Source organism: Telmatherina bonti (assembly GCF_933228915.1).
Source record: "Telmatherina bonti genome assembly, chromosome: 18".
Taxonomy (NCBI): domain Eukaryota; kingdom Metazoa; phylum Chordata; class Actinopteri; order Atheriniformes; family Telmatherinidae; genus Telmatherina; species Telmatherina bonti.
Window position 1 is genome coordinate 21,746,277 of NC_136616.1, and position 27,048 is coordinate 21,773,324.

General features: G+C 40.1%; 1 protein-coding gene across 1 annotated transcript in view; it reads right to left on the bottom strand.

Annotated features, from left to right (window-relative positions):
- Positions 1-27,048, bottom strand: part of rgs12a (regulator of G protein signaling 12a) — a gene marked incomplete at both ends in the record, with an annotated part of 31,509 nt that continues 4,461 nt past the window's right edge. Inside the window, 15 exons of the mRNA XM_079258224.1 lie at positions 1-284; positions 5,447-6,010; positions 6,235-6,346; positions 6,861-6,919; positions 7,190-7,286; positions 7,712-7,838; positions 7,927-8,000; positions 8,228-8,419; positions 8,594-8,691; positions 9,196-9,346; positions 9,463-9,645; positions 10,158-10,301; positions 10,373-10,465; positions 12,634-12,803; positions 14,480-14,498. Coding sequence (XP_079114350.1) covers positions 1-284; positions 5,447-6,010; positions 6,235-6,346; positions 6,861-6,919; positions 7,190-7,286; positions 7,712-7,838; positions 7,927-8,000; positions 8,228-8,419; positions 8,594-8,691; positions 9,196-9,346; positions 9,463-9,645; positions 10,158-10,301; positions 10,373-10,465; positions 12,634-12,803; positions 14,480-14,498 — 2,367 coding nt within the window. The remainder of the gene's footprint in view (positions 285-5,446; positions 6,011-6,234; positions 6,347-6,860; positions 6,920-7,189; positions 7,287-7,711; positions 7,839-7,926; positions 8,001-8,227; positions 8,420-8,593; positions 8,692-9,195; positions 9,347-9,462; positions 9,646-10,157; positions 10,302-10,372; positions 10,466-12,633; positions 12,804-14,479; positions 14,499-27,048) is intronic.

The following is a 27,048-nucleotide window of genomic DNA, read 5'->3' on the forward strand; positions in this document are numbered from 1 at the left end:
CTATACAATTGTGGCCTTGTAGAGGTCGGTCTGGCAGTCCTTGCCCTCTGGAGGGTTGCGTCCGTTCTGGGGCATCTGGGCGTTCCTCATTTTGCTCTGACACTGCCGCAGCTCAGCGACGTAACCCTGGAAGCTCAGGCTCAGCTCCGAGTCCTCTCCCTGAGATGTTTCCAGTGTTCCTTCTTCTAGATGCACTCCCTCCACATCCATCACCTCCTGAACCGCCTTTCCAGCATCTGCTCTGTCAGCTGGTGGTTTGGTGCTGAGGGCCGTTTCCGTTTGTCCTGTGCACAGGACAAAAAAAAAAAAACATTTTTAAATACATGATCAATTTAAGATGAGCTGATACATTATTGATTATATAAATATGCTTTAGAATATTTATGAGAACAGCTGAGGATAAATGTCAAAAAGGATCTATGAATTGATAGACCAGAACAGATAAAGATACTCAGAAAGACTCAGGATTTTAAACGACTAAAAACGACCACAGACGACAGACATTTAAAATCATTCGAACCAGCTGCAAACTAAAAAAAAAAACTCCAGCATTACTCTAAATAAATGTCACATTGACAGAGAGCATTATTGACATGACAAATTACCTTCAATGTCCCTCATCGCACAAAAATCACACCAGCAAAACAGCAAAAGTTGTTTCAAACATCCCCCCTGAATGCAACACAGTTACAAAAACTCTAGATGATTCCTGAAATTAATAATGACTTAACAAAAAAATTAAACATCTAAACAGAAATACTAAATAACACAAATGTACATAAAGGCATTTAAACAAGGCAAAAGTCATTTTAAAACCCTGGAAATGAACCCAAGTGGAGACAAAATACCACATGGAAAGAATTCGGCAAGAATTGTGTAATATCCCTGTGGATATTACACACTGTAATAAGCAACAGATCATATATCTAGAGTTATATTTCATGAACATTCACTCATTTGGAATTTATTCTATGGTTGACACTACCTGTGAAGAACAGCTGGTTCACTAAGAGCTAATTAATTCTTTATTTTTAACTATTTTGTCTGCTCGGCCTTTCTGAGTAAAACCCAAACCTATGGCTCACAGATCAAAATGAGAAGGATCATAATAACCCATAAATACTTTGTCCTCTCGTCCTGAATCACTGTTAGCTGTGTTGGATAAGATTTCAGGTTGATTCTAAGGAAGTCAGTGAGTTGGACCAGAAGCGTGTTTGAAAGAACACGCTGGTTTGATGTACTGTGTAATTTGATATTACCGTGTGATACACTGTTGTCATAAGGATCCTTATAACGACTTCTGCTCAAACTTGCAAATTCATGGGGAAAACCTGAATGAAAAGTGGACATGATTAAATCTAAAGTGACTTCTACTTTGTGTCTAATAATTCAGAGAGGTATGACCTAATCAAAATGACGCATAATAATAAATAAAACATCCTATAACATCCCTCTGTTCACAGGCAAATGCACTCAGGAAGCTACAAAGTCAAAGTTTCTGTGATGCTGGCATCATAGTTATGATAGCTGATAAACTGTACACAGTGTGGCCCCAAAGACTCTAAACAGAGAGGGCAGACTCATTCAAACACAGCGCTTTAGCACACTGATGCACCCGACTCTACTGACCGTGATTCACAGATGTAAACACAGCTTGCGAAGCAAAACAGCTGACCTTCCAGCCACTCAACAAACCACTGCTTTAAAGAGGCTGAATGATCGTGTTGCACTCCCCAAAAACCACTAGAAGTAGTTGGTTTAGATTGTGAAAGAAGTTTAAGGATATTATAGTCTGATGCATTTTGGGACAAAACCTCAGTTTCTCAATGACTTGTGCTGTTTCAGTACAAATAATCTTTGATTTTTTTTCCATTGCATGTGATGTATTGATGCTGGTATGTAGACTTGGACTGTGTCCAGATCCTTAAATTCATCCATGTAGGAATCCCAAATCTTTATACCCATGGATTCTATTACAAATTTCTATACTTTTCTTGTGTTATACTACTGAATAATTTAGACTAAACAGATAAAAGACACTTTTCCTGAGAGTTTCAAACTTCTTTATCAATTTTCTCACATGGCCTGTTAGAGTTAGAACTTAAGCCATGAGTCATTTAAGCCTAAGGTTTTAGAGCCACTGCTTTGGCTACAGTCCTAATTTAACCACTGATCCATCAGGTTTATCTACAACAAAAAAGTAAAACCTATAAAACAGAATGACAGTCTTAGCTGTAGTGCAATTAAAAAGCCTGAATAATGAGGACTATCTGACCTCATCTGCAAGCCAGGACCTCATTAAAATAGGTGTGCTTTTCCACTGTTTGCCCATAGATCATTCTTGGGCAGGTTTACAGCGCTTGAGCTCTCTGACTGTGCCATGACATGTAGAAATGATGAGCAGTTTAACGCTGCAATGCCTCCTCTGACAGGATTTGTCAGCAGCCATAGCAGCGTAACATAGGCTGGCCAAGCTGGAACAGACCCAGGCACAATTCCTCGCTGAGGCTCGCTGCCAAAGACCTGTAAAGAATCGTGCTCTGACCGCCAGATTAGATAATAAGGCTGGCCCAGGGTGAGTGGCTGTAGGATTTGACAACTGAGGAGCACTATGAAAAGAGCCTGAGGGGGGGGGGGGGAGAGCCATGTTGTTCCTCAGGTGCACACTGTTGAAACATGCATTACAAAGCAGTTTTTGATGAGTCATTTGGCCATGTTCTTTCTGACCAGGTCTGACATCTGAGAATAATACTGAAAGAAAAGAAATTCATTGTAGACTTGCCAAATTATATTTTATTTAGTAGCTTCCAAAAATTTTTAGATGATCCCTTTTTATTTAAAAAAAAAAAAAGTCTTCAAAGAGTTGGAATAATCTAAAATACCAAAAACTGAGTGTGTTGCATATGAATAGAGTTACACTGTGTAATGTGGCCCCCTAGTGGACATCTATTCCCCACAGATCAACAGAGCAGAGAGGTGATCAAAGCTGTAGCTCTTTGGAATCGAACCAGAACCCCTCTGCTTTTTATCCCAGCAGTCTAATCAGGGCTAATTTACAAAGCAAAAGACTGAAATCGTGTGAAGGATTAGAAACAAATAAGTTAATTATGTAGCGAGCAACTCCTCTGCATGCAACTGTACATTACTGATTCGTGGAGATGTTCTTAATGTGCACATCTCCTGTGGAGATATATATTTATCTCAAGGTATCCTTATATTTATGTACACCTTTAATTGGACAGTAGAGGAGGAAAAACCTTAATTTCTTAAAACACTTACAAAAAGAGCAGCTGAGCTTCATGTGTGTTCCTTTCTATAGCATTACACTCTGCCAGTAGAGGTGACAACCAAATGCTGGCAATCTAACCCCTTGAAACAGTAGGTGGCGTCAGTATAACATTATTACTTAAACTGAGGGGGGATGTGTGCCATGATGGACATCAAGCAGTCTAAAATAATAACAGGAGACACGCTGTTGCGCTGTATTTGATTCCCTAGAATAATTTGGAAAGGCATTAGTCTCTTAAATTGATTATTAAGCACAAGTACCATCACTTGCACACTAAATGCAGGTGAAAGAAGTTTTTAAAGTCTCAATAAAGTAGGAAAGTGTGGGCGTGTTAATTTGTTGCACATCCAGATTTTGCAGTACAGAGGTGGCCTTTGTGAATCATAGCCATGTTTCTTATTTCGGCAGGTTGGAGAGAAATATCCAGAGAAACGAGCAGGGAGATAGATGAAAACCAGTTGTGACAGTATCTATCTGTAGCACAGTCAGCTGGTGGATAAGGTTACCATGGTGCCCGTTGGTGGGAAGAATCAGCCTGATGCACTTAGCAACAAGAAAAGAGGCTATGCAAGAGCTGAAAGGCTTCGATCCGTCCTCGTCATCTTGTGTGCATATCTTCTTACATTAATGAATGTTTTGTTGGTTTTTTGTTTTTTTTTTTTAAACATGGCAATGACGTCATGTTGGTTCCCTCTAAGCTTTCACTGATGACCAAAAAGTTGCTGATTCTGAACACAAGCAATGAGATTTTGAGGAAACCAGCACCACAAAAACAACAAATAAAAATCTCCACATCACTACTGAAAATTTCTGAAACATTCAGCGCAAAGATGCAAGAATAATGACTCACAAAGAAAACAGAAAATGTCTTTGCAAGCAACAGAAAACAAAGTTGGGCACAACACAGACTCAAAGGATCTTATGATGTGACGATAAAGCTACACACAGCACAGCATCGAGCGCATTAAATAAAAAGGAAAGAAGTAATACAAGAAGCAAGCAGAACAAGCGGCAGCACTAAACCAACACAGCACGAAACGATCTGAGCAGAAAACACACAGCGAGGATCCACACCGCTGAATGAAAAGTACACAGGAAAGTACACAAAGGAGTGGGAGCTGATGAGAAAAGAACGCCACAAGACAAGGCAGATAAAGAATGGGAAAAGGCAAGTGGAGGGGGTGGCGGGACTGGTGGGAGAGAAAACTGATCTCACAAATGTGTAAAAAGACAGACGAGAGTGATTTCCAATTCTAACATTTATTAGATCTATTCAATCACAGGTACAGAGTTTATTGGCAGTGATTATCTACAACAGCCACCTAAAGAGGGAGTGAGTGAGCCAGGAAAAGAGTGACAGGCACTTCAACAATGTCACTGACACTAAGGAGCAGACATCCTCTAATGACTAATTATTTTCACCACTGCTCAAATTGCTACAGCATGAGCGGACAATGTGTAATGACTCACCGCTTTTAAAGAGATGTATAGAAAATTTTTTTTTTTTCTTAAAAAAAGAAGCTTTTTGATGCTGACATTGTTGAATTGCTCTCAACTAGAAGTGGAGGGATGGAGAGGAATACAGTGTTTGTTTTGAGATGACTGGTGTGAAGCCATTTCATGGCTTGCTCCATTGTTTTCACTAGATGCTAATCTCATCACTTTCAACACTGTTGTCGCTCTGAATCCTAATATTCAGTACAACAATGTCTCACTACAACACTGTCAAAGATGGATTTTGAGTCTGTGTGCATAATGTGTGTGCTAAAATAATCAAGATCAGTCACATTTGCATGCACCCATAAAACAACAAAAATAGACTTGAAAAATTGAACTGCAGTAAACGAATGCCAGTCACATGGTCAGCTAAATAGTTTGTGGCACTGGATTTCCAAGTAATTGTCACCAACAGAATATAACATACACATCACTATTTACAGGTTTGTCTGAGTGGAGTTGTATTCAAACATATGCTTTACTGAGTTTAATAGAACAAATCAGGCAAATTGAGAAGGAGTCTATATCAATTTGTCGTTAAAGTGCGTCAGTATAGAGTTTTATCGTAAATGTGGTCTGATTTTGACCACAAAGAGAACACACATGCAGATGCACACACACAAACACACTAACAACCGCTTTATTACACAGTCGAAGTACCTGAACTGGACTTTCCCTCTTCACCTGCATCTTGAGACTGGGAGCAGGGTGGTGGTGGAGTGAAGTTAGCCTCAGGGAGGCTGCTCTCAAAGGACGGTATGGGGGATGGAGAAGGTGGCAACAGAGTGCTGTTAGGGCTGTTGATGTCGCCCTCACCCACAAGGGTCAGGTCATTGTGGGCGTCCTCCTCCACTGTGCGGAGACTTGGCCGTGTGTCTGAGGGCCGTGGAATAGGTGACAGGTGGGTGCCGAAGGTTGGGTGGCGAGGAGGTGGCAGCAGGCACCGCCTGGCTGCCGAGTGTCCATTAGCACTGGAGCTGAGAGAGGAGTCCAGGCTTTCTGAGCGGAGGTTGGGGGTAAGAGACCCCCGTGAAGAGACGCCATTCTCTCGGCTCTGTTTCAGGGAGCTGGGGGTGGAGCAGGCCAGGTCAGAGGAGACTGAGCAGGAGGAAGTGGGCGGCTTCACGCGCAGGAAGTCAGGAAGCACCAAGTCGTCCTTGTTCAGGAGTCCGCGCTGATCATTGGCTCTGGCGCTCTGAGCCCGGCTTAGCAGCTCAAAGAATTCTATAAAAAAAATAAAAAAAAAAGTTTATTTTCACTTAAACTTTTCAAAGAAATAAAAGCAAACGTTCAATCGGATTTAACATGCATCACAGCATCCTCACACCTGGCAAAAACACCTCCAGAATGGCCAGACATGTCAGTTAGTCCCGAGGCAAAGCAAAGCTCAGAAATCCACCACAAGTTAAAGAAAAGAGTAAAAGAAATGAAGAAAACGAAGAATTTACCTTCAGCTTCATCTATATTTATCTTTTTCTGTTTTCTCTTTTCTCCTGGGAATGCTGAGCCTGGTCCACTTGTTCTCACAGAAAAGTCCTTTGGTGTTGACCTTACATCTCCCTGCAGATGCAACAATAACAATGCACTCTGTTAGGGGATGGCAGGACTGGGGGGTGGGGGTCGGGGTGGGGTAAGGGGGAGGCTGGTAAGGGGGAGGCTGAGCAGGAGCTGCTAAGCACTTTACTGGGCAGTGTCCAGATTTACAGAGACCCTCATAAAAAGATGAGCCTAGCCCATCTGTCAGGTGCACGCGTCTCCTAAGCTATGAACTACTTGTCTTTGTATGGCACAATGACCACACTGCAGATGCAGGGGAAGGCAGGGGAAATTTGAGCAAGTGAGTCAGCCAGGTTAAAGTTACAAAAAGGTGACAAAGAAGGAAGAACCAAAAGGAAATAGAAACCAAAGGAGAGATTAACTGGCAGTAAATGATAAATGTTAATAAATATTAATATGAGCTACTATAAATAATGGATGTTGCAGAAGCAGCACAGCAGTAAGAAAAAGGCAAAACAAACATCACATGTGGATGTTTTTAGTAACATATGAGAACAAAGATGGTTTAGGTACTCACTGCTGCTGATAAACTCCTGGTTGGAGGGTGGTTTTTTAGTGAGGAAGACTTGGATTTATCTGTTAGAGAAAAAAGACAGAAACGCATTAAAATTCATCAAGGTGATCAGAGCTGAGTAGTCCAGAGAGGAGGAGAAGAGGGCACTTGAGACATAAGAGATAGGTTCTGCAACACTTGAATATGTTCATACACAGAACAAATGAGGAGGCCATAAAGATACAAGTAGCAGCAAAACTCCTGGAAAATAGTTGTTCACAGGTATGAAAGGAAGAAAAAAACACAGCCTGTCTATGTTTTAGTCATGAATACTAAAGGATTTTTTGTCTTACCTTTCCCTGAGCACGGGTCTGCACGCTCCAAAACAACTCGCAGGCCATCCAGACTCGATATGGGGGCACCCAAATCCAAAGGCTCAGTATCTCCACTCTAAGCCAAAACAAAACAAGTCAGTACCTTCACCTCTTCAGTATATGGCTGACATCTGAGTGCATGAGCCTGGGCTTAATTTATAAGCCATCTTTCTGGCTCTGGTTTACTGTATAATGCAGTTATAATGCCTGGAAACCCACAGGACTAAAATAAATTTGACAGGGGTTAAGGGGAGGGAGAAAAGAGTCGGCATGTTTGAGGAGTGTCGTCATTCTTAATTATAGCCCTGCTCCTCCATCTTCACAAGCTGGGCTGAGTCAGAGCACTAACCACCATGTAGAGTTGGAAAAGGATGCGGTTGTCTCCCTCCCCTGACCATGATACTCCACCCTGTGGCATCGTCATACACTGCACACACTGCTCTCTGGACACACAGAAGCTTGAAAGACATTAAAGTATTGTATCCACTCGGGATAACTTACTATTTTAGCCACAAGATCACTGAGATGAAGACCATATTTGGCCACCACGGGACGCAGGACCTCAGTGACTGGTTTGGTAGGTTTGGCTTTCAGCCCCACAGAACGGTTAATGGGTACCAAGTCCAATCTATGAGAAAAAAAAAAGATCATAGAGTTACTAAATTGTACAGTATTATAAGCATAGGTAAGAAAAAGAAAAATTTAAAGGTTCAAACCTGAACAAGGTGCGCCTCTCCAATCTTAGGTCTCGAGAATTGAGGGTCATACAGTCTTGGTCCAACACTAAAGGCTATATGGGAAGAAACAACAATGATTTATTTTTTTTTTTTAAATGTCATAAAAAGTCATTTTAAATTCACTTTATAAATTGATTTAATTCCAGTCTTATGTTCTTTCCTTAAACAAAAGAAACAATGTTTAAATAGTTAACAGTTTCATCTCTTATAAACATGGTGATTTAGATTAATTAAAGATATTTTCTGCAGCACTGCTTTGTGAGATACTCATGTTCTTTACCTTTTCTCCTCCTACCAGGAAAAGGTCAACAGCGGCAATATTGACATTGATGTTGTGACACAAATCTTGCAGGACTTCTCTAATGGAGGCACCAGGCCGAAGGGTGATAGAAGAGGAGGAACCATCCGGCAGCAACAAGCTGCATTGTTTGGGCGAGCGATCCCACGCTCCCAGTGAGTGGCGATTATCAGACTAAGAGCAGGAGAGGCATGAAAAGACTCAAAAGGCTGATTTCATGAGTCATCTTTGTTTATAATATCCAAGAGCAAAAAGCCAATGTGCTAAACAAGTGGGAAAAATATTTTGATGGCTTAATCAGACCTGAGACTCTCTGTTGCCATGGTGATCTAACTAAACACATCTTACGTCATTCTTGCCAGCAGATCCAGAAGTGGGAATCTCCAGACTGGCACTGGACGACAATGATCCCTGGGACTCTCTCCGTCCGTTACTGCCCCAATAATCTGCATAATAAAAGCAAGCATAAAGATGATTTCCTTCAAATAAACACCACTCATGCTGCCTAACCTAAAATGTTTTACCAAGACATTGTTAAGTACAATGTAATTAATGAGATTGCTTGATTTATAATGCTAATATTAAATGACTACGAGAATTATTGTTTGAAGATTAATGGCATTTCAGTTTAGCTACATACTGATTCAAGATCAAAAGTATAAAATACATATTAGGTTGGATGAAGTAATAAAAAAAATGTGTCTTGTTTCTTTTAAAACTATTCCTCTGACGACTCTCTTCAGTATGTCAACGTTCAGAGAAAAAAGTGTTTTTTCCGAGTGTTTCAGTGGTTTCTGTAAAACATTTACCACTTTGAGGCAACTTGTAATTGTCTTACTGGCGTGTACAGTGGCTCAGAGTGATCGTTAAATAACCCTCAACCACTTCAGAAGTTGGTGATGCAAAAAGTGAATGAGAAGCTTTAGAGAGTATTCACTCCTAAGTCTCACCAAGGTTAATGTCACCAATGTCTTTCTTCTTCGGACCCTTCCCAAAGCTCCTGTTGCGGGACCACGAGAAGAAGATGCCACGTTTTTTATCGGCGCTCTCATCCTTAATGTCTTCATTCAGCGACCTGCCCGATTTCTGCTTTCTGACCTCCTGTAAGTTGGGAAGAAAAAAATCGAGTTTACCTGTTGGTCTACACAGGGATCAATGGACCATGCCGGTGACTCCAAACCTTCACGAGCTGTACTACAGTCATGCTTTCAGTTTACCTTTTTAGGGGTTGAGAGGGTCGAGCGATCTGAGCTAGCACTGTGTTTTGAAGGTGCAGGACTGCAGGGGATCTGGTAGGGGTCTGGCAGGGGTTGACCATCTATTTCAGCACGCAAACACTCCTGGTAGAGGGAGGACTTGAGGAATCGTGAGTAGCTGTCAAACTTCATCAAATTAAAGATCTGTGGACAAAAATGAAAAGATGAAGACATCAGTATAAAACACTTTGTGAAAGTTAAAACACTGGGAAAAGAAAAAACAACATAGCTGCATTTCACATTTCATAATGCTCATCTGCACAGTGAAAACTCACAGATTTATAACTGTCTATGTCTCTGTGTAGTATGTGATAGGTTCACTGTGGGAGTATGCCTGTTTGTGTGTATCTCTCTGATAAAGCCTCGGAGACTTTTGTAAACAAACCCAGATGGTCACCATAAAAACAAGAAAAGCCTAAACAATATGCTTATGCAAAGCAACTCAAAACTAGATGAGAACAAAGCCCCTTACCGCACACATAATTCTTCCTCCACTAACACTGTCTAGAAACTGTTTTGATCCTAAGCTTGAACTACCATATTTCTCTGAGGAGAGAAAACCTAGTTATGTGGAAAATTGAAATGACTTCGGAGATGTTATCTTGTAAATAACAAGCTATGGAACTCTGATAAAGGAATAGCTGTGCTGCAGGTACCTGTAGCTGCTGGGTCTTGAACATATCAGGCCGTGGAGAGGTGAGGACGTCGTCAGCCAGCTGGGCCTGGCTGTCGATGTTGACTGGCATGGTGGCCTGGCTGGACAGGAAGCTGTTGTAGATCTCTCCTGCTCTCTGGGACAGCTGCAGGAAAGTGGTTTGCTGTATGAACTATAGAAAATCGTAATGCTACATGTCTTCTTAGCTGCACTTACCTGCTTTTTATCTGTTGCAGGGACATGACTGAAGTATTCACAGGCCTGCCAGAACAAGATATTCTCCTCACTGAATTCTTTCTTGAGAAATTCCTAAAGAAGTACACAACAGGTTTTATAAGATGTGAAATTGGCGATTATTTCTTACCAGAAGACCTCTTACCAGCACTGTTGCTGTTAAAACCATTAGTGATGGCAGAAATTATTGGGTATAATATACTGGTGTATTGTGCGTGTAGGCACAGGATGGTGTGGGCGACAGCAGCTGATCAGTGTGGAGGGAAGGTGAGGAGAGAGGTGGTTTGAGGAAGTCAGAACTTAATGTCAAGCTTTCTGAAGGTGTTGTGGGCTGCAATCAAAGACACATCTTTTATGTGGGAGGAAATAGTATGTGATAATACAACAAAGGTGCTTTCACTTACAAGGATGACTTTTGTATAACTTTATCTTAACTATAAACAACTACAAATACAAGCACTTTATTATTAACAATAAATCACATATGTGAATCATTGTTGCTTGTTGTTTCTATAAAAGGGATCATCATTACACTCTGCAGGTTATCTTTACTTTGTAGTAGGATTTCACTCCTTTCATGTCATTTCTGAACAACAGGCAAGCCCGACATGAGAAATGTAAAGCTGACAATTTTTAATTAGCTGGTTTGGAGCAGTAAACCAGGTTGCATAGAGTTACTAGAGGATGGGGGCAAAGACTGCATTGTTTGTAGTTGTAATGCCGGAACAGAACGGATTGTCCTACATGAAATAATGTTTGATGAGCAAAACAACAGCAAGTAAAGAGAATTAGATGTCCAACAAAGGATCCCTGGATTATTACCTATCAGGATTATTAAAACATGTCTGGAAAGTTGCTGTTTTACCTAATGTGTAAAACTGTGTAAAACTCTTTAATACAGATAAACATCACTTTAGGAGTATTTTATTTATTTATTCTTTGTTTGCTAAATTTTTGCAGCTAAAGAAACAGAAACCCAGTTTGAGACAGTTTGATTATTTGGCTGCAGATTTCTATTCTAATTAACAGCTTTTAACAGTAAAAATAAAGGACATGGTTGCCACTATTAAACTGAAAAAGATCAAGTCAAATTCCTTTCTGTATTGTAATGCATGGTATAGAGCAGTGTTTTTCAACCACTGTGCCGTGGCACACTAGTATGCCGTGAGAGATCATCAGGTGTGCCCTGAGAAATTATCCAATTTTGCATAATTTGTCTTAAAAGCAGCTCTGTGTTCATCCAAACCGGTCCAGGACTTTCTGTGAAAGATCATAAAATTCTTTTGTTGATTTGATTTCTATTCAAGACACTTTGACAAGATGCACTTCATATTATTTATATTGGCTTTTTGTTTAAAAAAAAAACATTTTGGTTTGTGGTGTGTCCTGTGATTTTGTTAGTGAAAAAAATGTACCTTGGCTTGACAAAGGTTGAAAAACACTGGTATAGAGAGCAGAGGATAAATGTAATTTGACCTTCTTGGAAGGTCAGCGGTTGTTGCTGCAAGGACAAGGCACCTCCCTAATATAGGTGGGAAACACTGGACCAGTATTCAACCAATCTTACTTAAATATGTAATCAGTTAAAGAATTTTACTAACTCAAACAATATTTATAAGTCTCAGCCTGGCACATGACAGCTCTGGTTAAAATTGAAAATGACTTCTGGTCTAACATAAAGAAAAAGCTGATTTATCTAAACCTCATTTAATGTAAAATTCATATAAAGCAGCTTTGATTAACCAATTACTTAAGATTATAACTACAAAGTATTAACCTTTTATATTTATAAAATATCTCTATGGTTGCTCCAAATTCCTCCAAATGTTACCAACCTTTCATCCCTGCATTTACTGTGCTCACAAATGCATTCACAAAATATTGAATATTGCCTTTTTCTGTTATTCCATTTCTGTGTCATGCAGATTTACAGGAGCTGACTTTAATCTATGATGCTGGCTCAAATATTTAGCTAAAATTGACAAAAAGAAAAAAATACTGTGTACTAATTTCTGTTAATACATCTGGCTTTGCCTTTAAGACATTTTGGAATCAAAACAAAGGATTGGTGTAAGAACCTCACTAAAACAGCACAATCAATAAAATTCGAATGTAGGAGTGCTTACTCCCACTGTATCGCATGCTAATCTGAAGACCTGCAAAGCTGTTATCAAGCTAGCTGCCTGACAACACTTTTGGTAACCTCTGAAGGGATCCAATCGAGTCACACTTTCTCAACTTACCGAGAAGTAACGCACGCCCACGGGGTCCTGAAGAAGCCGCTCGAAACAGGTGGACCAGCTGGCCACACATTGTTCTGAACCCCCTCGGTGGCTGCCTTGCCTTGGAAGGCTACCATTACTGTTCAGGCTGGTCTGGCTGCAGCATCCTGGTAACTGGATTCCACTGAAATCTGCAAGATGTTTGAACACAATGCAAAGGTTGGAAAGTGCGAATGTAGAAGGGTAACTCCTGCCGGAGCCCTTCTCCTGTCTGCCCAACAAACACAATAAAGTTGTTTTTCAAAAAGCCCTTGGAAATTTTGACTGATGTTTTTATTATTTAAAAAAAAGAAAAAAAGATTCTTGTTCTACTGCAGGGGTTACTAAAACTACCATTTCAACTCTTCTTACAATATGTGTAAGAATTTCCTAAAAGAAAATAAAGTGAGGAGGGATGGATTTTTTTCCTCCAACTTCTGTGATATGAAATGCCAAAAGATGCCCTGAATTTCAATTTTGAAGTTAAAAAGGTGGAGAGATTCTAAAAAAATAATTAATCCTTTTACTACTTGTTGCTACATCTCTGACTATTGCACAACAAGTGAATGTGCAGCAAGAGAACGGCCGACTACATTCTTAAGCAAGAAACAACAGATGTCACCAACTTTGTGGAGTGAGGGAGTGATCAGCCAAAGAAGCTCAAGATAAAGAAAAGAAAGATGGGGGTTGCAGAGGGGGGCACAGTACCTGCTATCATGGCAGCAGATGGCCATTTTAGAGCTGTGGGCAGACCCACTGAGGAGCATACAATAAAAACAAAAGGGTCACAGCAGCAGTAGTTGCAGATCCATAGTCTTTGACATTTTGTGGAGAGTCAACGAGTTGTCATGGGCAACCAGAGTTAGCTGCGTTTATCTTTGCATTTGAAAACAAAAATGTCTCTCCAGTCAGGTAAGGACCAGTAGTGCATATCTTCATCCTGCCAATACGCCTGCATGAGTGGGATGGGTTTACAAATCGGTGTAGTGCAAATGGCTTTGTGAAGCCAAAGAACTGCAAATAGCATCTCAGATCAGAGTATGACTCAGGTGGCGTTTGTGTAACCTTTCAAACCTGTAGTGCATCTTATTTAAAACTGTATGGGTATACAGATATGCACATTATGCTTCAAGGTAACAATGTGAAGAACTGTGGGCTTTGTTTTCTGTTGTTTTTCTTTCAACCCAGCAAAATACTTCATTCTGTGTGTCAAGTTTGCCCACAAGCCTTTTGTTTGAACTTGGTTTAATGCATTAGAACTGAAGCTTATGGATCTGTGTTTACCACATTGTTTGCTGGTTCTCAGTTAATGGGGTGGCTTTAGAGAGTCAACAGCTCCATACGTCTGATCCACACCACTAAAAGTAGCGTAGCTGATCTCTTCACTGCAGTTTAAGCTCTTTTCATGTTGTTAAAAGTGCTAGAGGTACGGCTAGACAGCACTATGTGCTAACCCCGACAGGAACTTTAAACACACTTAAACATTCCTTAGTAGTGAGCCATGCTGCCTACAGTTCATACATCAGCCTCATAAAATACATTTTATTAGATTGCTTTACTGAAAAACTAAAAAGTTCTGTGTTGAGGTTGAAGTGAATAAAGAGAAAAGCACTGCAGGCTGGTCAAGATCAAAGTGTTTTTTTATGTTAGTAAAAAGGCATGATTAAGAAAAAACCACAAGTTGTTGCTATTGTTAATAAATAGAAAACAGCTTGAAATCATGTCTTAACTTCATGTAAATCTTTTGTGTTTTGGATTACTTTCTGTCTTCCTCCTAAGATTAGATTCTTAAAAAAAGGTTAAAAAAAAAAAGGGGAAATGTACTTACCATCTGAAGAAGCCGCAGACTGGAAGAGAACAAAGAGAGACATGAGTGAGAGGCTGCCCTCATGACCTCCTGTGCTGAGACAAGGGACTGAAGCCTGAGCTGGTGGCAGTTTTTTCAAGCATTACACCAGCAGCTTTAAGGTGTGTGTCTTAAAAGTGTGTGTGTCTGTGCTAGGCTGGATGGGGACTTTACACAAGCCCATTAATTTGAAAAAATGGGTGGACCTCTAGACTCTACCACAGACACAGCTGTTCGCACCTCCCCACCAGGACCCACCCTTTATTTTATATTACCCCTCGCCCACACACACGCGCATTCATGTCCCTGATTATGTACATTCTAGCAAATTGCAGTCACAATAATAAGAGCTCATCTAGACAGCCTACTTGAAAGGCCATCAGTGTCTGGAATGAGCTGCCTTTCACTTGCTAATTCTGCATGAGTGCTTCATGTGTGTATACATGTGTTTGAGTACAAGACAAATGCAAGAAAAAAAATTATTTGCTGGACTGCCATGATGGACATTTTTCATTATTTTCTAAGGAGAAATTAAACTAGATTAATCAAGAAAATAATATGCAAATTAACTAAGAAAGCAAAAATAAAAACCAATCTATTAAATATAATTGGGAGCAAACTCTCCAGTTTAACATCACTCATTTAAAATCTTGGAATAAATCAACAAACATTTAAAGATCACAACAAGGATCAGTGCCTCAGCATTAAGCTTTTGTAAACCTCAATGTTGGTTCAAATCAATGTGAGAGATTGAAAACCAAAGCCATGGAGCTGTTGTCGCAATTCTATTTAAATGCAAGGAAGAACATCTAAGCACTCTAGTCCAAGCACACTCACAAAACTGGTGCGTTGGAGGACTCATCTGAAAAGGAGAGACTATTTCCAGAGAAGTGTTTTCTGAGCTGCCACTTCAAAGTGTGAATATTAAAGGCTGATAATATGCATAAACAAGGTTCTTCTTGCAACGCTTTAGCAGCACACACATTTGTGATTTAGTGTTCTTGCAGGTTATGTGATTCCAAATCTGGGATACCATGAAACACTGATAATAAAAGAAAACTGTTGGTGGAGCTATTTTACACTTATATACTGACTGACTGATAAGTGATCCAAACATAAATTCAAAGTTGTTCTTGTTGAGTTGATAACTCAAATCTTGATACTTGAGCCTCAGACAAAGTCCAGTCATATTTTAGATTAGAACTTCTTTGTAGTCTCTGCTGGTCATTTGAAAGTAATAGGGGGCATTTTATATGCACCTACATGACGCTCTATTCCATTTTTGGACCAACCACATGCAAAAACTCCATCTGACACAGACCGCCGTCACAGTGTCTTTACAATTCTGCTTCTGAGTCCGCCCCTACAACGTCAACACCCAGAAGCCACAACTTCTGTGGTGGCTAGCATGGGTACAGTAATCATGGGTGGGAAGGATGAGGACCAACATGAAGCTGAAACAGAAGGGAGAGAGAGGAGAGAACACCCACTCCATCTGTTTGTCCCTCTGGGTCTAAAAACAGCCAAACCTCAAACCTTAAATACGTACAAGTGGAGTTCATTGTAGTGGACAAAGCAGACATCATGTCACACAACATGATGGCAATATAGCATTTGAACTTACAAAAGGTCTGAGAAGGGGGGTTTAACTTTTTTCACCAGTTCAGGGATCAGAGCTATATCTATTCATGAAACTATACAGATGACAAATTTGAAAAATATCCATTTTATGTAAGTGTAGGGGTTTTTCAGAGAACAGTGGGAGAGTCCTACCTAATCATGCAGTATTGACACATACAGGTGATGCAATATTTCACTGTTTAAACTTTATTCACAGCAGAAAGAATTATAGTGATGACAAACACATTAAGGTTCAACTGAGCTTAATGGATAAGAAATCAATATCAATTATCATCCCATCTAGTCTCTTTAAGGACATTAGTAGCCCTATTGGGCCTTGTATTGTCCAATTAGTGAATTTTTCTCTGATGTCTGGTTGCTTTCCAGCTGCTCTGAAACCTGCCGTGGTTCAACTGCTCATAAAAAAGAATAAATTTGACCCAAAAGTTTTGTCTAATTTTAGACTTATCTCAAAGCTGCCTTTTCTGTCAAAGGTTTTAGAGAAAGTTGTCTATGACCAACTTCAGTCTTACCTTGACGTAAATAAAATTGGAGAAAAATTTCAGTCTGGCTTTAAAGCACGGCACAGTACAGAAACCGCCCCTCTAAAAGTTGTAAATGATTTGCTTTTAGCTGTTGACTGGTAAATCTGCAGTTCTTATGCTTTTAGACTTAACAGCAGTATTTCACACTGTAGACCATTCTTTTAACTTGCCTGAAGACATGTGTAGGTGTTAAGGGCACAACACTAAAATGGTTTAAATCTTACTTGACTAAAAGGAGCTTTTCTGTGAGTCTAGGCCAGTACTCTTCTGCAGTGTCTCCCCTTAATTATGGGGTTCCCCGTGGATCAATCTTAGCACCTTTTCTCCCCTGTGCTCTATTTTTAAAAAGCATCAAGCTTCTTTTCACTGTTTTGCAGATGACAAATTTATCTGCCAGTAACTGCCAGGGATAGCAAGTCTACGATGAAAACTCTACAGGAATGTCTGCACGATGTGCATTCATGGATGGGGGGGGGGGGGGGGGGGGGGGGTAAATTATCTAAATTTCAATCGAAGTAAAACTGAAATTGTGGTTTTTGGCCAATCAAACCCTGTGCATGGACATGACAGTGTACTGGTTCTCTGTCCTGCTATTCCCACCCCTCTGCAAGGAACCTTGGGCTGATCTTTGGCAACATGTTTAAGTTTGACTAGCAAATCAGTTGTGTCGTCAAGTCCAGTTTTTTTTCAGCTGAGACTTCTTTTACAAATGAAGCCGTATCTCCCCCAGGCTCATTTTGAAAGAGCAATTCATGCATTTGTGACATCAAGATTAGATTACTGTAATTCGCTTTACATTGGGTTGGACCAGGGTTTGTTACAGCGTTTGCAGAATGTGCAGAATGCTGCAGCCCGTCTCGTGACAAAAACCAAGTGATGGGAGAACATCACTCCTGTACTGGCCTCCCTTCACTGGCTCCCAGTGACTTTTAGAATCCAATTTAAGGTTTTAGTAATTGTTTTTAAATGTCTGCATTCTATGGCCCCGTTTTTTTTTTTTTTTTAACTGAGCTTCTGCGGCCATATGCTCCATCAAGAGCTTTAAGGTCTGCAGATAAACTCCTGCTGGCAGTGCCTAAGACCAGGCTCAAAACTACAGGAGATAGAGCTTTCTCTGTGGCAGCTCCCAGACTGTAGAACAGTCTTCCGCTCTCTGTTAGCTCCTCACACTCCTTGGAGCAGTTTAATAAGTCCAGCTTGAAAGCCCATTACTTCTCCCAGGCATTTAAAACTTAGCTCAACAGGATTTCTCTGCTATTTTACTATGTTTTATAGTATTTTTAACCAAAGATAGTTTTTTTTTTTTATTATTATGCATACTTTTGATTTTGATTTTAATTGTGTGAAGCACTTTGTTCAACGGTGGTTGTGGTAAATGTGCTATACAAATAAAGATTGAATTTAATTGAATTAGAATATTATTGAAAAATTGTTGCTGTTCATTGGTCTGTATATCAGCTTATCAGGTAGAGGTGACATATGTTTGTTTTTATATGGTTTTAAATTTTGTCACTGGCTATAGCCATTCTCTTGTTAATTTGGCCACTGAGCCTAAGGCTTTTGTAGGTCATCGCCTCTTGTCCAAGCACTCCTTTCCTCTGTTAACACCTCTGTTAACAAACTGTCCACAGTGGGTGGTTCTACAGCATTTCACACTCAAACTGTGTTTCCTTTAACATAAGGCTGGACAGCAAACAGCCCATTTTCCTAGCTGGGATCGATCCCCTTAAAAGGTGGCCACTTTTGGTTGTCAACCAAATGGAAAATCAAATCTGAAATCAAAGTGAGCTTGTTCCCACTGAAAAACGTGGAAAAGATTTCCCAGTGGCACAAGCCCCACGCCATACAGTTGGACAACTTAACATACTAGAAGCTGAAGAAATGTGGACGATCACCTTCAATGTACGATCTGTGGTAAGACATCCCAACTGAGATAACTAGAATCACAGCTAAATCAGCTGAAAGAAAAACACAGTCCAACGAAAGCTATGCCCCAATTAACACCTCTTAAATGCTTTAAAGGAGCCTTTTTTTTTTATCTTTTAGGCTTGTTTCAACAGGTTTCTATCCTTGGTTGAGACATAACCTGTTGAGCATTTCATCTAACTTTGATAAATAAGGCCAATTTTAAACTTTTCCAGAACCTGAAGCTCATTCAGAAACACCGCAAACAAACCTTACAGTCTCAAACAGCTGTTCTGAGTGGGAGACAAAAAGACGAGCGACTAAGAAGGAGATTAATGAGAAAAACAGCTGACTGAACAAAAGGAATCTCCTGACTTCATACTGATGAGGAAGAGGAGGCTCAGCCAGTGAGTTACTGTTTACTTACAGAGCTGAAGTTCCAGGTCCTTTTGAAGGAAAGTCTCTTTTTGAAACTCATTGTTCCTTGGTCTGCTAAACCAGCAGCACAGACAGGGTATGTGTGTGTGTGTGGAAATGCATACCTGAACATTCCCCACCCAAAACTCCGCAAACCATGTCTGTACAAGTTGGAGAAAGGGAAAGAGAGGGAGGGAGTAGGAGGAAGAGATTTGACAAGGTACTGAACAGAAAAAGAACATGAGTCGAGGGTGCAAAAAAGGAAAGAAAGATTTCCTTACTTTGCAGCTGTTGCTATGGCAACATGTCTGACAATACAGTCTTTACCACAGTGGCATAAAAGAATCAGGAGAATTAACCCCCATTTATTCCCCGTCTCGCTAAAAAAAACACTATTTTAAAAACCACACTGACCTACCCCCTCACTTTTGATTCCACACAAGGCACTCGCTAAAAATTGAGGGAAAAATACCAGGCCAGTTTTAAAATGAGACCCAAAGCAATTTTGTTTAATCTAAGTAAAAGTTTGGTAAACCGTGAGCTGAACTTTAAACCTCATTATTTGCTGTCACAGAGCATTCTTGCGTTTAGACTGGTAGTCATGTAAATCGGCGTTCTCTGCTTGTAATTAAGCTTGTGTATGAGAATTATTTTTCTTTTCACTTCTTTCTCTCTGCTGCATTACTGTTGCTCCACATCTCTCTATAATCAGCATGTCTTCTGTTTTTATACAATCATTCTTACTGCACGGGTGGCTCATTGTAGATAACTTAGAATTCTTTGTGTTTAATTTAGCTGTAAAAAAAGAATAGATGAGATACACTGCTCATTATTTGCCTTGTTTTCATGGTACAGATTGCCCCATGGTCTATCAGCTTGGAAATTAGATGTTTATCTTATGTGTGTATGGCTGCCTTTATGGTTTAGGAGGGTGCAATCTTGTTGACCTCAGAAGTGGTGTGAGGCGATGTATGAAAACACATTAGAAGAAGGAGAATGGACACAGAGGATATGAGGAATTAATTTTTTTAGTATGCTTCAAATGCACTGGTAAGGAATGAGTCATAAATGCAGTTAAACGAGCAAAAAAACCTGAAATGATTGAGTTTGCATAAATATGACCTTTTATTATCTTTAAAAACGTGTTTCAATAAAGTGTTGCACTTATGGATAAATAAATGTTTCTTGCAGTGTTAATTTGTCCATAGCCACTAAAAAAATTAGTTTTAAACATTATGAAAGACTGTTTTTTTTTTTTAGTTAGTAACTATCTTACAGTCCAAAATGCATTACAGACTGGCTCTCCGTTTGATAAGACGGTGTGATCTTGCTTACTTGTGATTGATAAGGCCGTTTAAATGAAATGACATTCACACTGCCAAAACATTATGTAATCTAAAAGAAATCTGAACGTATACGCATTTGTTGGAGAGCACAGCCTTTTTGCTGAATGGTGATATATTACACAGCAGCTAAAGTTGAGCATCCTTGAAGTCCTTGCACCAGCATAATGCCTTTAAGCACCCAGAGCACATTAACGGATCTATCTTAAATAAAAGAAGTGGGGTTTTTTTTTTCATCTAATATAAAAGCTCAGTACTTCATCTGATGCCAACTGAGAATTCAAGAAGAGAGCCGTTGAGTACTGTTTTACAAACCACTTCAAACATGATGATGGGCACAGAAAAAGAGTTGTCTCTTCCTAATCCAATAACTTAATTTACGAGTATGTATTTTATGAAACCTAGTCATAAATGAAAAACTTCATTTTTCATTGCACAAATAGGGCTGCTGGCACCACAGGAATGTTTCAGCGTAATATTCCCTTGGTGCACTTCAGTATGTACTGCAGAATCACCATGCAGAAAGGCAGAATGTGAATGCTTTCATGTGAAGATAAAATCTACGATGCTGTAATTAGAAGCTATTTTTGATGCTGAGCTGTGGTCATTAATAACTGTGGCATCAGAAATCTCTGGACACGCAGAACAGCCAACTTCAGTCCTCTAGGTTTACATTTGCCCTTTGACCTACATGAGGCACAAATCTCACTGCAGCCAGGTGTAAACATACAGTATGAGCACATAATGAGCACAAAACATGTTAGGACTTTTAAAACTTTGTGTCCAGCAAAAAAATGTTTTTTAAGAAGTTAATTCTGAGCATCCATGTAATTTAATTAATTTGTCAAACAATTTCTATACAGGCTTCACTGTATCAATAACTACTGCTTGTCACAATACTAATTGCATTGTAAGACCCCCACAAGTCAATCTTGACCCAAGAATGAAGATAATCTAGCCCTGCTATCTGAGGCAGACGACAAACTATTCCCTGAAAATAACATCAAGAAAGAGCCTTGCATGGAGGGAACTTCCTTTTGAGGGAGGGAGGGTGGAGGGTGCGGCAACTGATAAGATGGAAGACACATTTCTTTCTAAACCATGCGAGGAGTGTGGAGAACAAACTTACACAGACTAATTTGGGGAATTCCGAAACATTTCTGACAATATTAAAGTGCAGACAAACTACGCTGCATTTGACTTTGAATCATAAGCAGTGGGAGTTATTGGAGGACAAATCCAGTCGGTAATTACAAATTTGCTAGACTTCATCATGTTAGAAAGGATCTGATGAAGTAGGTCAGCATGCTTATGTGATGCTAAGGGGTGAGAAATGGTAAACACATGAACACAGTTAGCATCCTTCAAGATGATGTTGTGAGGTTTGGGTGAAAAACTCAAGATCTAAGAAGTGTTTTCTTAAACAGATAAGGATCCTCGACCAGACTATAATGAAGCTGGGTGTCTAATTCTTGGCCATGAGCCATGTAAACAGTCCAGACCTGTGAGGAGATGACTTTTAAGTGTGATCCTCTGTGAACAAACGGGTTGCACAGAGAGTTGTATGAGTGATTTGGATAAAAAAGAGGCAGTCATTGCACTACATTTCATCTCCTAATCCTTCTGATCGGTGCTAATCTACTGCCTTGAACAGGTTTTTACCACAGCAGATGGTCACAGCTCTTCTTTTGTCTGGATTAAAATGGCATTATCATGATTTGTCCACTGCTGCTGGTATGTGTTAGCCACTTGTTACTCATAAAAAAAGCTGAGAGTGCCAGCCTTCTTTTTTGTTTTCTTTCTTTGCCTAACCTGTTGCAAGGTAAGCAACGTGCTGCTTCAACTGGTATTAGAATTTCTCAACTTTTACACCAATTTAGGTTTTGATATCTACAAATGTTAATTCTGTCTAATGCTTTATGCTCCATTTGAAGCTAAACAAAACAACTGCAGGTCACAGAGGTTGGCGAAAATACAACACACAAAATGAGCAAGAATCCCTGGATTCACAATGCGCAGCTAAAATTGACCTGAAAACAGAATAACTTCAGAGAGGGAAACAAGAACCAGTGACCAAGACCCCTCCTACTGCAATTTATTATCACAGAGAAAGGATTGCACTCACATGAGCCTGGAGGGCTCGAGGTACATAAACCACATGAGATGCCACCACACCCTCCTACTGCTTTCTTTCTTTTTCATGAAAAAAAAAACATCAGAAATGGACTTTCCAACCTGTAACACGACACTTGTAATTAGCTCTGTGAGTCCCCCTCCTAATTTTCCAGTGAACTAAATGAAGGCTGAATGTACAGCGTTTTGATAAATTGTGGTGCATGAATATATTTGTTTTTGTTTTGATAAGACAATAATATGAAACCGTATCTATATTCTGGGAATGTACAAAGCCATACTGTATGCCAATGACAAGAACCGCTATTAGTATTTACTTGTTTTCAAAGCACTACTGACTTTAAACACAACTGTTTAATCCTGTGGTCATGCAGGGAACCTGAGTCATTTGAATTATATGAGAAGGAGCGTTTGCAAGTCTGGACTACATCAATTCTTCTTGGTTGTTTATATTGAGTCTTTGTAATGGTGGCAAATAAACCTGTACAGTATTTGGAAAACATACAATAAGTAATGTCTTGCTGAATACTGTGATATATATATATATAAGAAATATGTAAACAAAAATTTTGGTATTTAGCGTTTTGTTTTGTTTGTTTTTTTTTCAGCAAAGTTAAACAAACTCATCAAGTAATCATTCACTTAATTACCTAAATATGTAATCATACAACAGACATCTACTGCAGTTCAAGGGAACATGACACATGGTATGATTCACTAAATGAACCATATGCAGCATTTTGTACAACCTAAAGCCATAAAATCATGCATAAGCAAGAGAAACCAATAAACCATGAATATAATTTTCAAACCTGGCCAATAGATGAAGACGTACTAGAAATTTATCATGAGGGAATGGTTGCATTAAGGTTGCCAAAGTTAAGTGTAGATCCAGCTGGCTGCCTGCACAAGCAATATTTATAACTTCCACAGCATGAACTAGGATAGACCTTGGCCTGGTTCTGCAGCATCTTTCACAAACACAAGGCCAGGAAGATACCAGAAACACTCCCCATGTCAGTTTGCTATCCCCTCAGTTCACTCCAGGCAGGATGTGAAGCACACACCCTGGGGTTATCACTACAGGTGCTAGTTGAACACGTTGAGTAGTCCTGTGAATGCCAAACTTGTCAGAACTGTTAACAGGGTAGTTTAAACACTTTGGAAACTCTAAAGCTGTTCCTTGTTGAGTAACCTCCACACCCCTGGCGGTAGATTCTCCTTCAGTGAGGCAGAGAAATCTCTAGTGAGTAAGGTAAACAGAGAGATGGGAATGACTAATTTCCAGAAGCTGAAGTCTTGGTTCAGATACAGCACATCAGCAGGGGATGACGGAGAGCTGTGTGGTTTAGAAATATATATCATAATCCCAAATGTCGATAGATGAGGTCACCACATTGGTGTAACAGCAGCCAAGCATGGAGCTGCAGTCCATCTCTGTCCAGAGATAGTGAACTGCTGTGGTTATAGTTTGGTCAAACAGCAAACTCAGCAACCACAGCCACATTTGGTCATCTGGTTATTGGCAAATGCATGCACTAAAGCAGCTGGATTGTTAAATGCCTTCGACTGAACTTGTGTTGTCTTACCATTTTTCCAGTTTGTGGGTTTATGCAAGGACGTTATATGTAACTGCAAAAAACATCTTGTGGGAGAAATGAGGAAGAAGAGGAATCATAGTGGAGACATTTAGAAAATGTCAAGCTGCTTAGTCTTTACTTCCTGTAATGCTAGCCTAAGGACACATTTCGTGAGCACAATTGTCCACCCACTCTTCAGTGGCCATGTGATGTCAAGGAGATAAAAGTGTGTCGTGTTCTCCCGCCTCTGTTGCTAATCCCGAAGAACGCACTATTCCTGCTCATCTTCTCAAGTCCCGATATCAAAAAAGAGAGAAAAACCAATGTATTAAAGAAAATGGCATCTAATCTTTGTAATAATATCAGTAATCATTAGAATTCAACTTGATCTCTCTTTGATGAAATATTCCTGAGATGCTAAACATATGCATGTCATATTCTGCTGCAGTTCAACATTTCAACAACAAAAGATCTACAAGCAAAAAAAACATATTTAATGAGATTTTGCTGTGAGAAAAATTACTAAGGGACCTTCTGAATCACAGAGGAGACATGACTAAATTGTGGGTGTAACGTGATCCCTTCAGCATACAATCCAACTTTACATTCAGTGAAGATTTTATTCTATTTGATACCAAAAAGCTCACATGTCAGTTTTTCCTACTGAATTGAACTTTTCTTAGAGCTGCTAACTGGCTGCAGAATAAGGGTCATTTCTCAGAGCAAGCGGCACAGGGCGCACTTCATTCAAAGGCCCATGGAGTTAAGAATGAGCCTGGGTTACTTCATAAAACTCTTTCAGTGCGACATCTAATTTAAAGTCCGCGTGCATCTTGATGTAAAAGCAGGACTGCTTTTCCCTTTATACAGCAGTGCAGTGTGTGTCATACAGCACATGGGAGTTCAGCTGGCACTGGTCAAAACATTCCTCTGACAGACCACACAAGCTAACCACTGTATGCTGCTCAAAGGCTACAACAGGAGCTACAAAGAGCCCAAAGAAGGAAAAGTGTGAAAGATGAAGATGCTATCTGATATAGAAGTCAAGACAGGCAAAAGAAAGACCTCAAAATTTTAGGACTTACTGAGTTGAGAGTTAAAGTTTGCTCCATGTATGGCGCTGTGTATGTGTGTGTGTTGGTCTTCAGCGCTGTCCCTCACGGCTGGTGTGTAGAAAAGTCCATCCGCTGGATCTCCTTCTCGATGCGTGTGCAAGTATATGTTTGCAGCGCAGGGAGACGGAGCTGAACGGGGGAGGAGAGCGCATGCAGAGGAGCCGAAAATCCTGACAGCTACTGGGAGTTCAAAAGCTCCCTCTCTCTTCCTCCGCTGCTGGTTCCTCTACCACCCTCCCACCCTCTCTCCCTCCCTCCCTCTGTCTATGTTTTGAATTCCTCCTCTTTCCTTCTCTTTTACCTCTGTCGCCGTCTCGGTGTCTTTATGCCTTCTCTTGGTTTTTGCTACGCCCACAGGATAGATCTATAACCCGCAGGCTTGCAAACAAGAGCTGCTAACGTCTCCACACCTAAAAGGAGAGGAGAACCTTCACGTTCATGGAACAAAAGAGGTGCCCTAAATATTTTCCGGCAGGGACTTAGATAAAATGGTGCGTTCTCGCTAATGGCTCACATTAACAGATGTTTTCACATGCAGTAACACCTTGGAAGACAGAGTCAGCATGAACACAAGCACAGCAGCTTATTCATGGTGTCGTCTCTGCATAGCTGAAACAGTTATCTGTTGAGCATCATAGGCATAAAGCATCTGTTTGGAGCAACAAGAAGTCTGTGATGTGCAAGAAAATAGCTGTGGAGTGGTTCAGCGGCATGTGGGTGTATTTTGCACTAAGGCTATGTAAAGCTCTGTAAGGTAATAAGACAAGGGGGAACAAAGCTGCAAATTCTCCGACATGTCCAAACATAAAAAGGATCTGACAGCGCTGCATTGCTGCATCAAAACCAGCTCAAATACAGCATTACAAAGCTGTCTTGTCCTCTACAGAACCAGAAAGGCACTAATTAGAAACCACTACATGATATGATTATTATCACTTAGTCACAACAGTTTTGCATCTGAACCTTCGAGGACAAACAACAAAGATTTGCTTATTCCTGCACTAGCCACAGTGACACATACTACCGACCACTGGAACAAGCCTGACTCTCTTCAAAATAGTTCTATGCTCCTGTACTACACACATCAAGGCCACATACAGGGCTTATCTGCAGGGTTTTGCCCTAAGGGGTGATGAGGAACTCCAAAATAGTCTCAGTGTCCTTGTGAGTCCAGATGCATGCATTGAATGAGAGCTTATCAAGTATTTTTGCTAACCTTGCCATTCAGGCCATCCTAACAGCTTCAGTTCAACTTTAATGTAGACTGTCTTTATGGAATCCAGTAATTATAATTATGGGTCTTCTAAAAAATAAAAAAAAACACAAGCATTTAATAGTTGAATAAAAGGAGATAAAACATTTTGAAAAGCTGTGCAAATAATCAGCTGAAAGCTATGTTTGTGAATGCACATTATGTAACATTAAATTTATTTTCTAACTTCACTCTCCTGTCTGCGCCGTAGTGCAAGTCCTGATAGAACAGAGGCGTGAAGCTTAGGCTGCACATGTACAAAATCATGTACAAAAGACAGTACACAATGCTGCATGGAGAAAAGCATCCAGCCTTCCATCCAGCCAATGCTATTTTGTACATCAGAGCATGGCAACAGCTCACAGCTTTACGCTTCAAATGTGCCAGGAGTGGGAATATTACCATGGTCTCATAGCAAAGCTCAGAAAAGCACTTTGTTAATTGTGGCTGGGGGCGATTTTAAACTCTGAAGTAGTTTCATTATTGATTGATGAAAAACAATTTCCTCTTTCTGGCAAGTCAGCCTTAGCACAAGCACACATAAGTAAATATATGAATATAGTGAGAAATTATAATTAAAACACTGAGAAAACATAAAACACATAGTAAGACAACATTCACGCAGCAGCAAACTTGAAGCC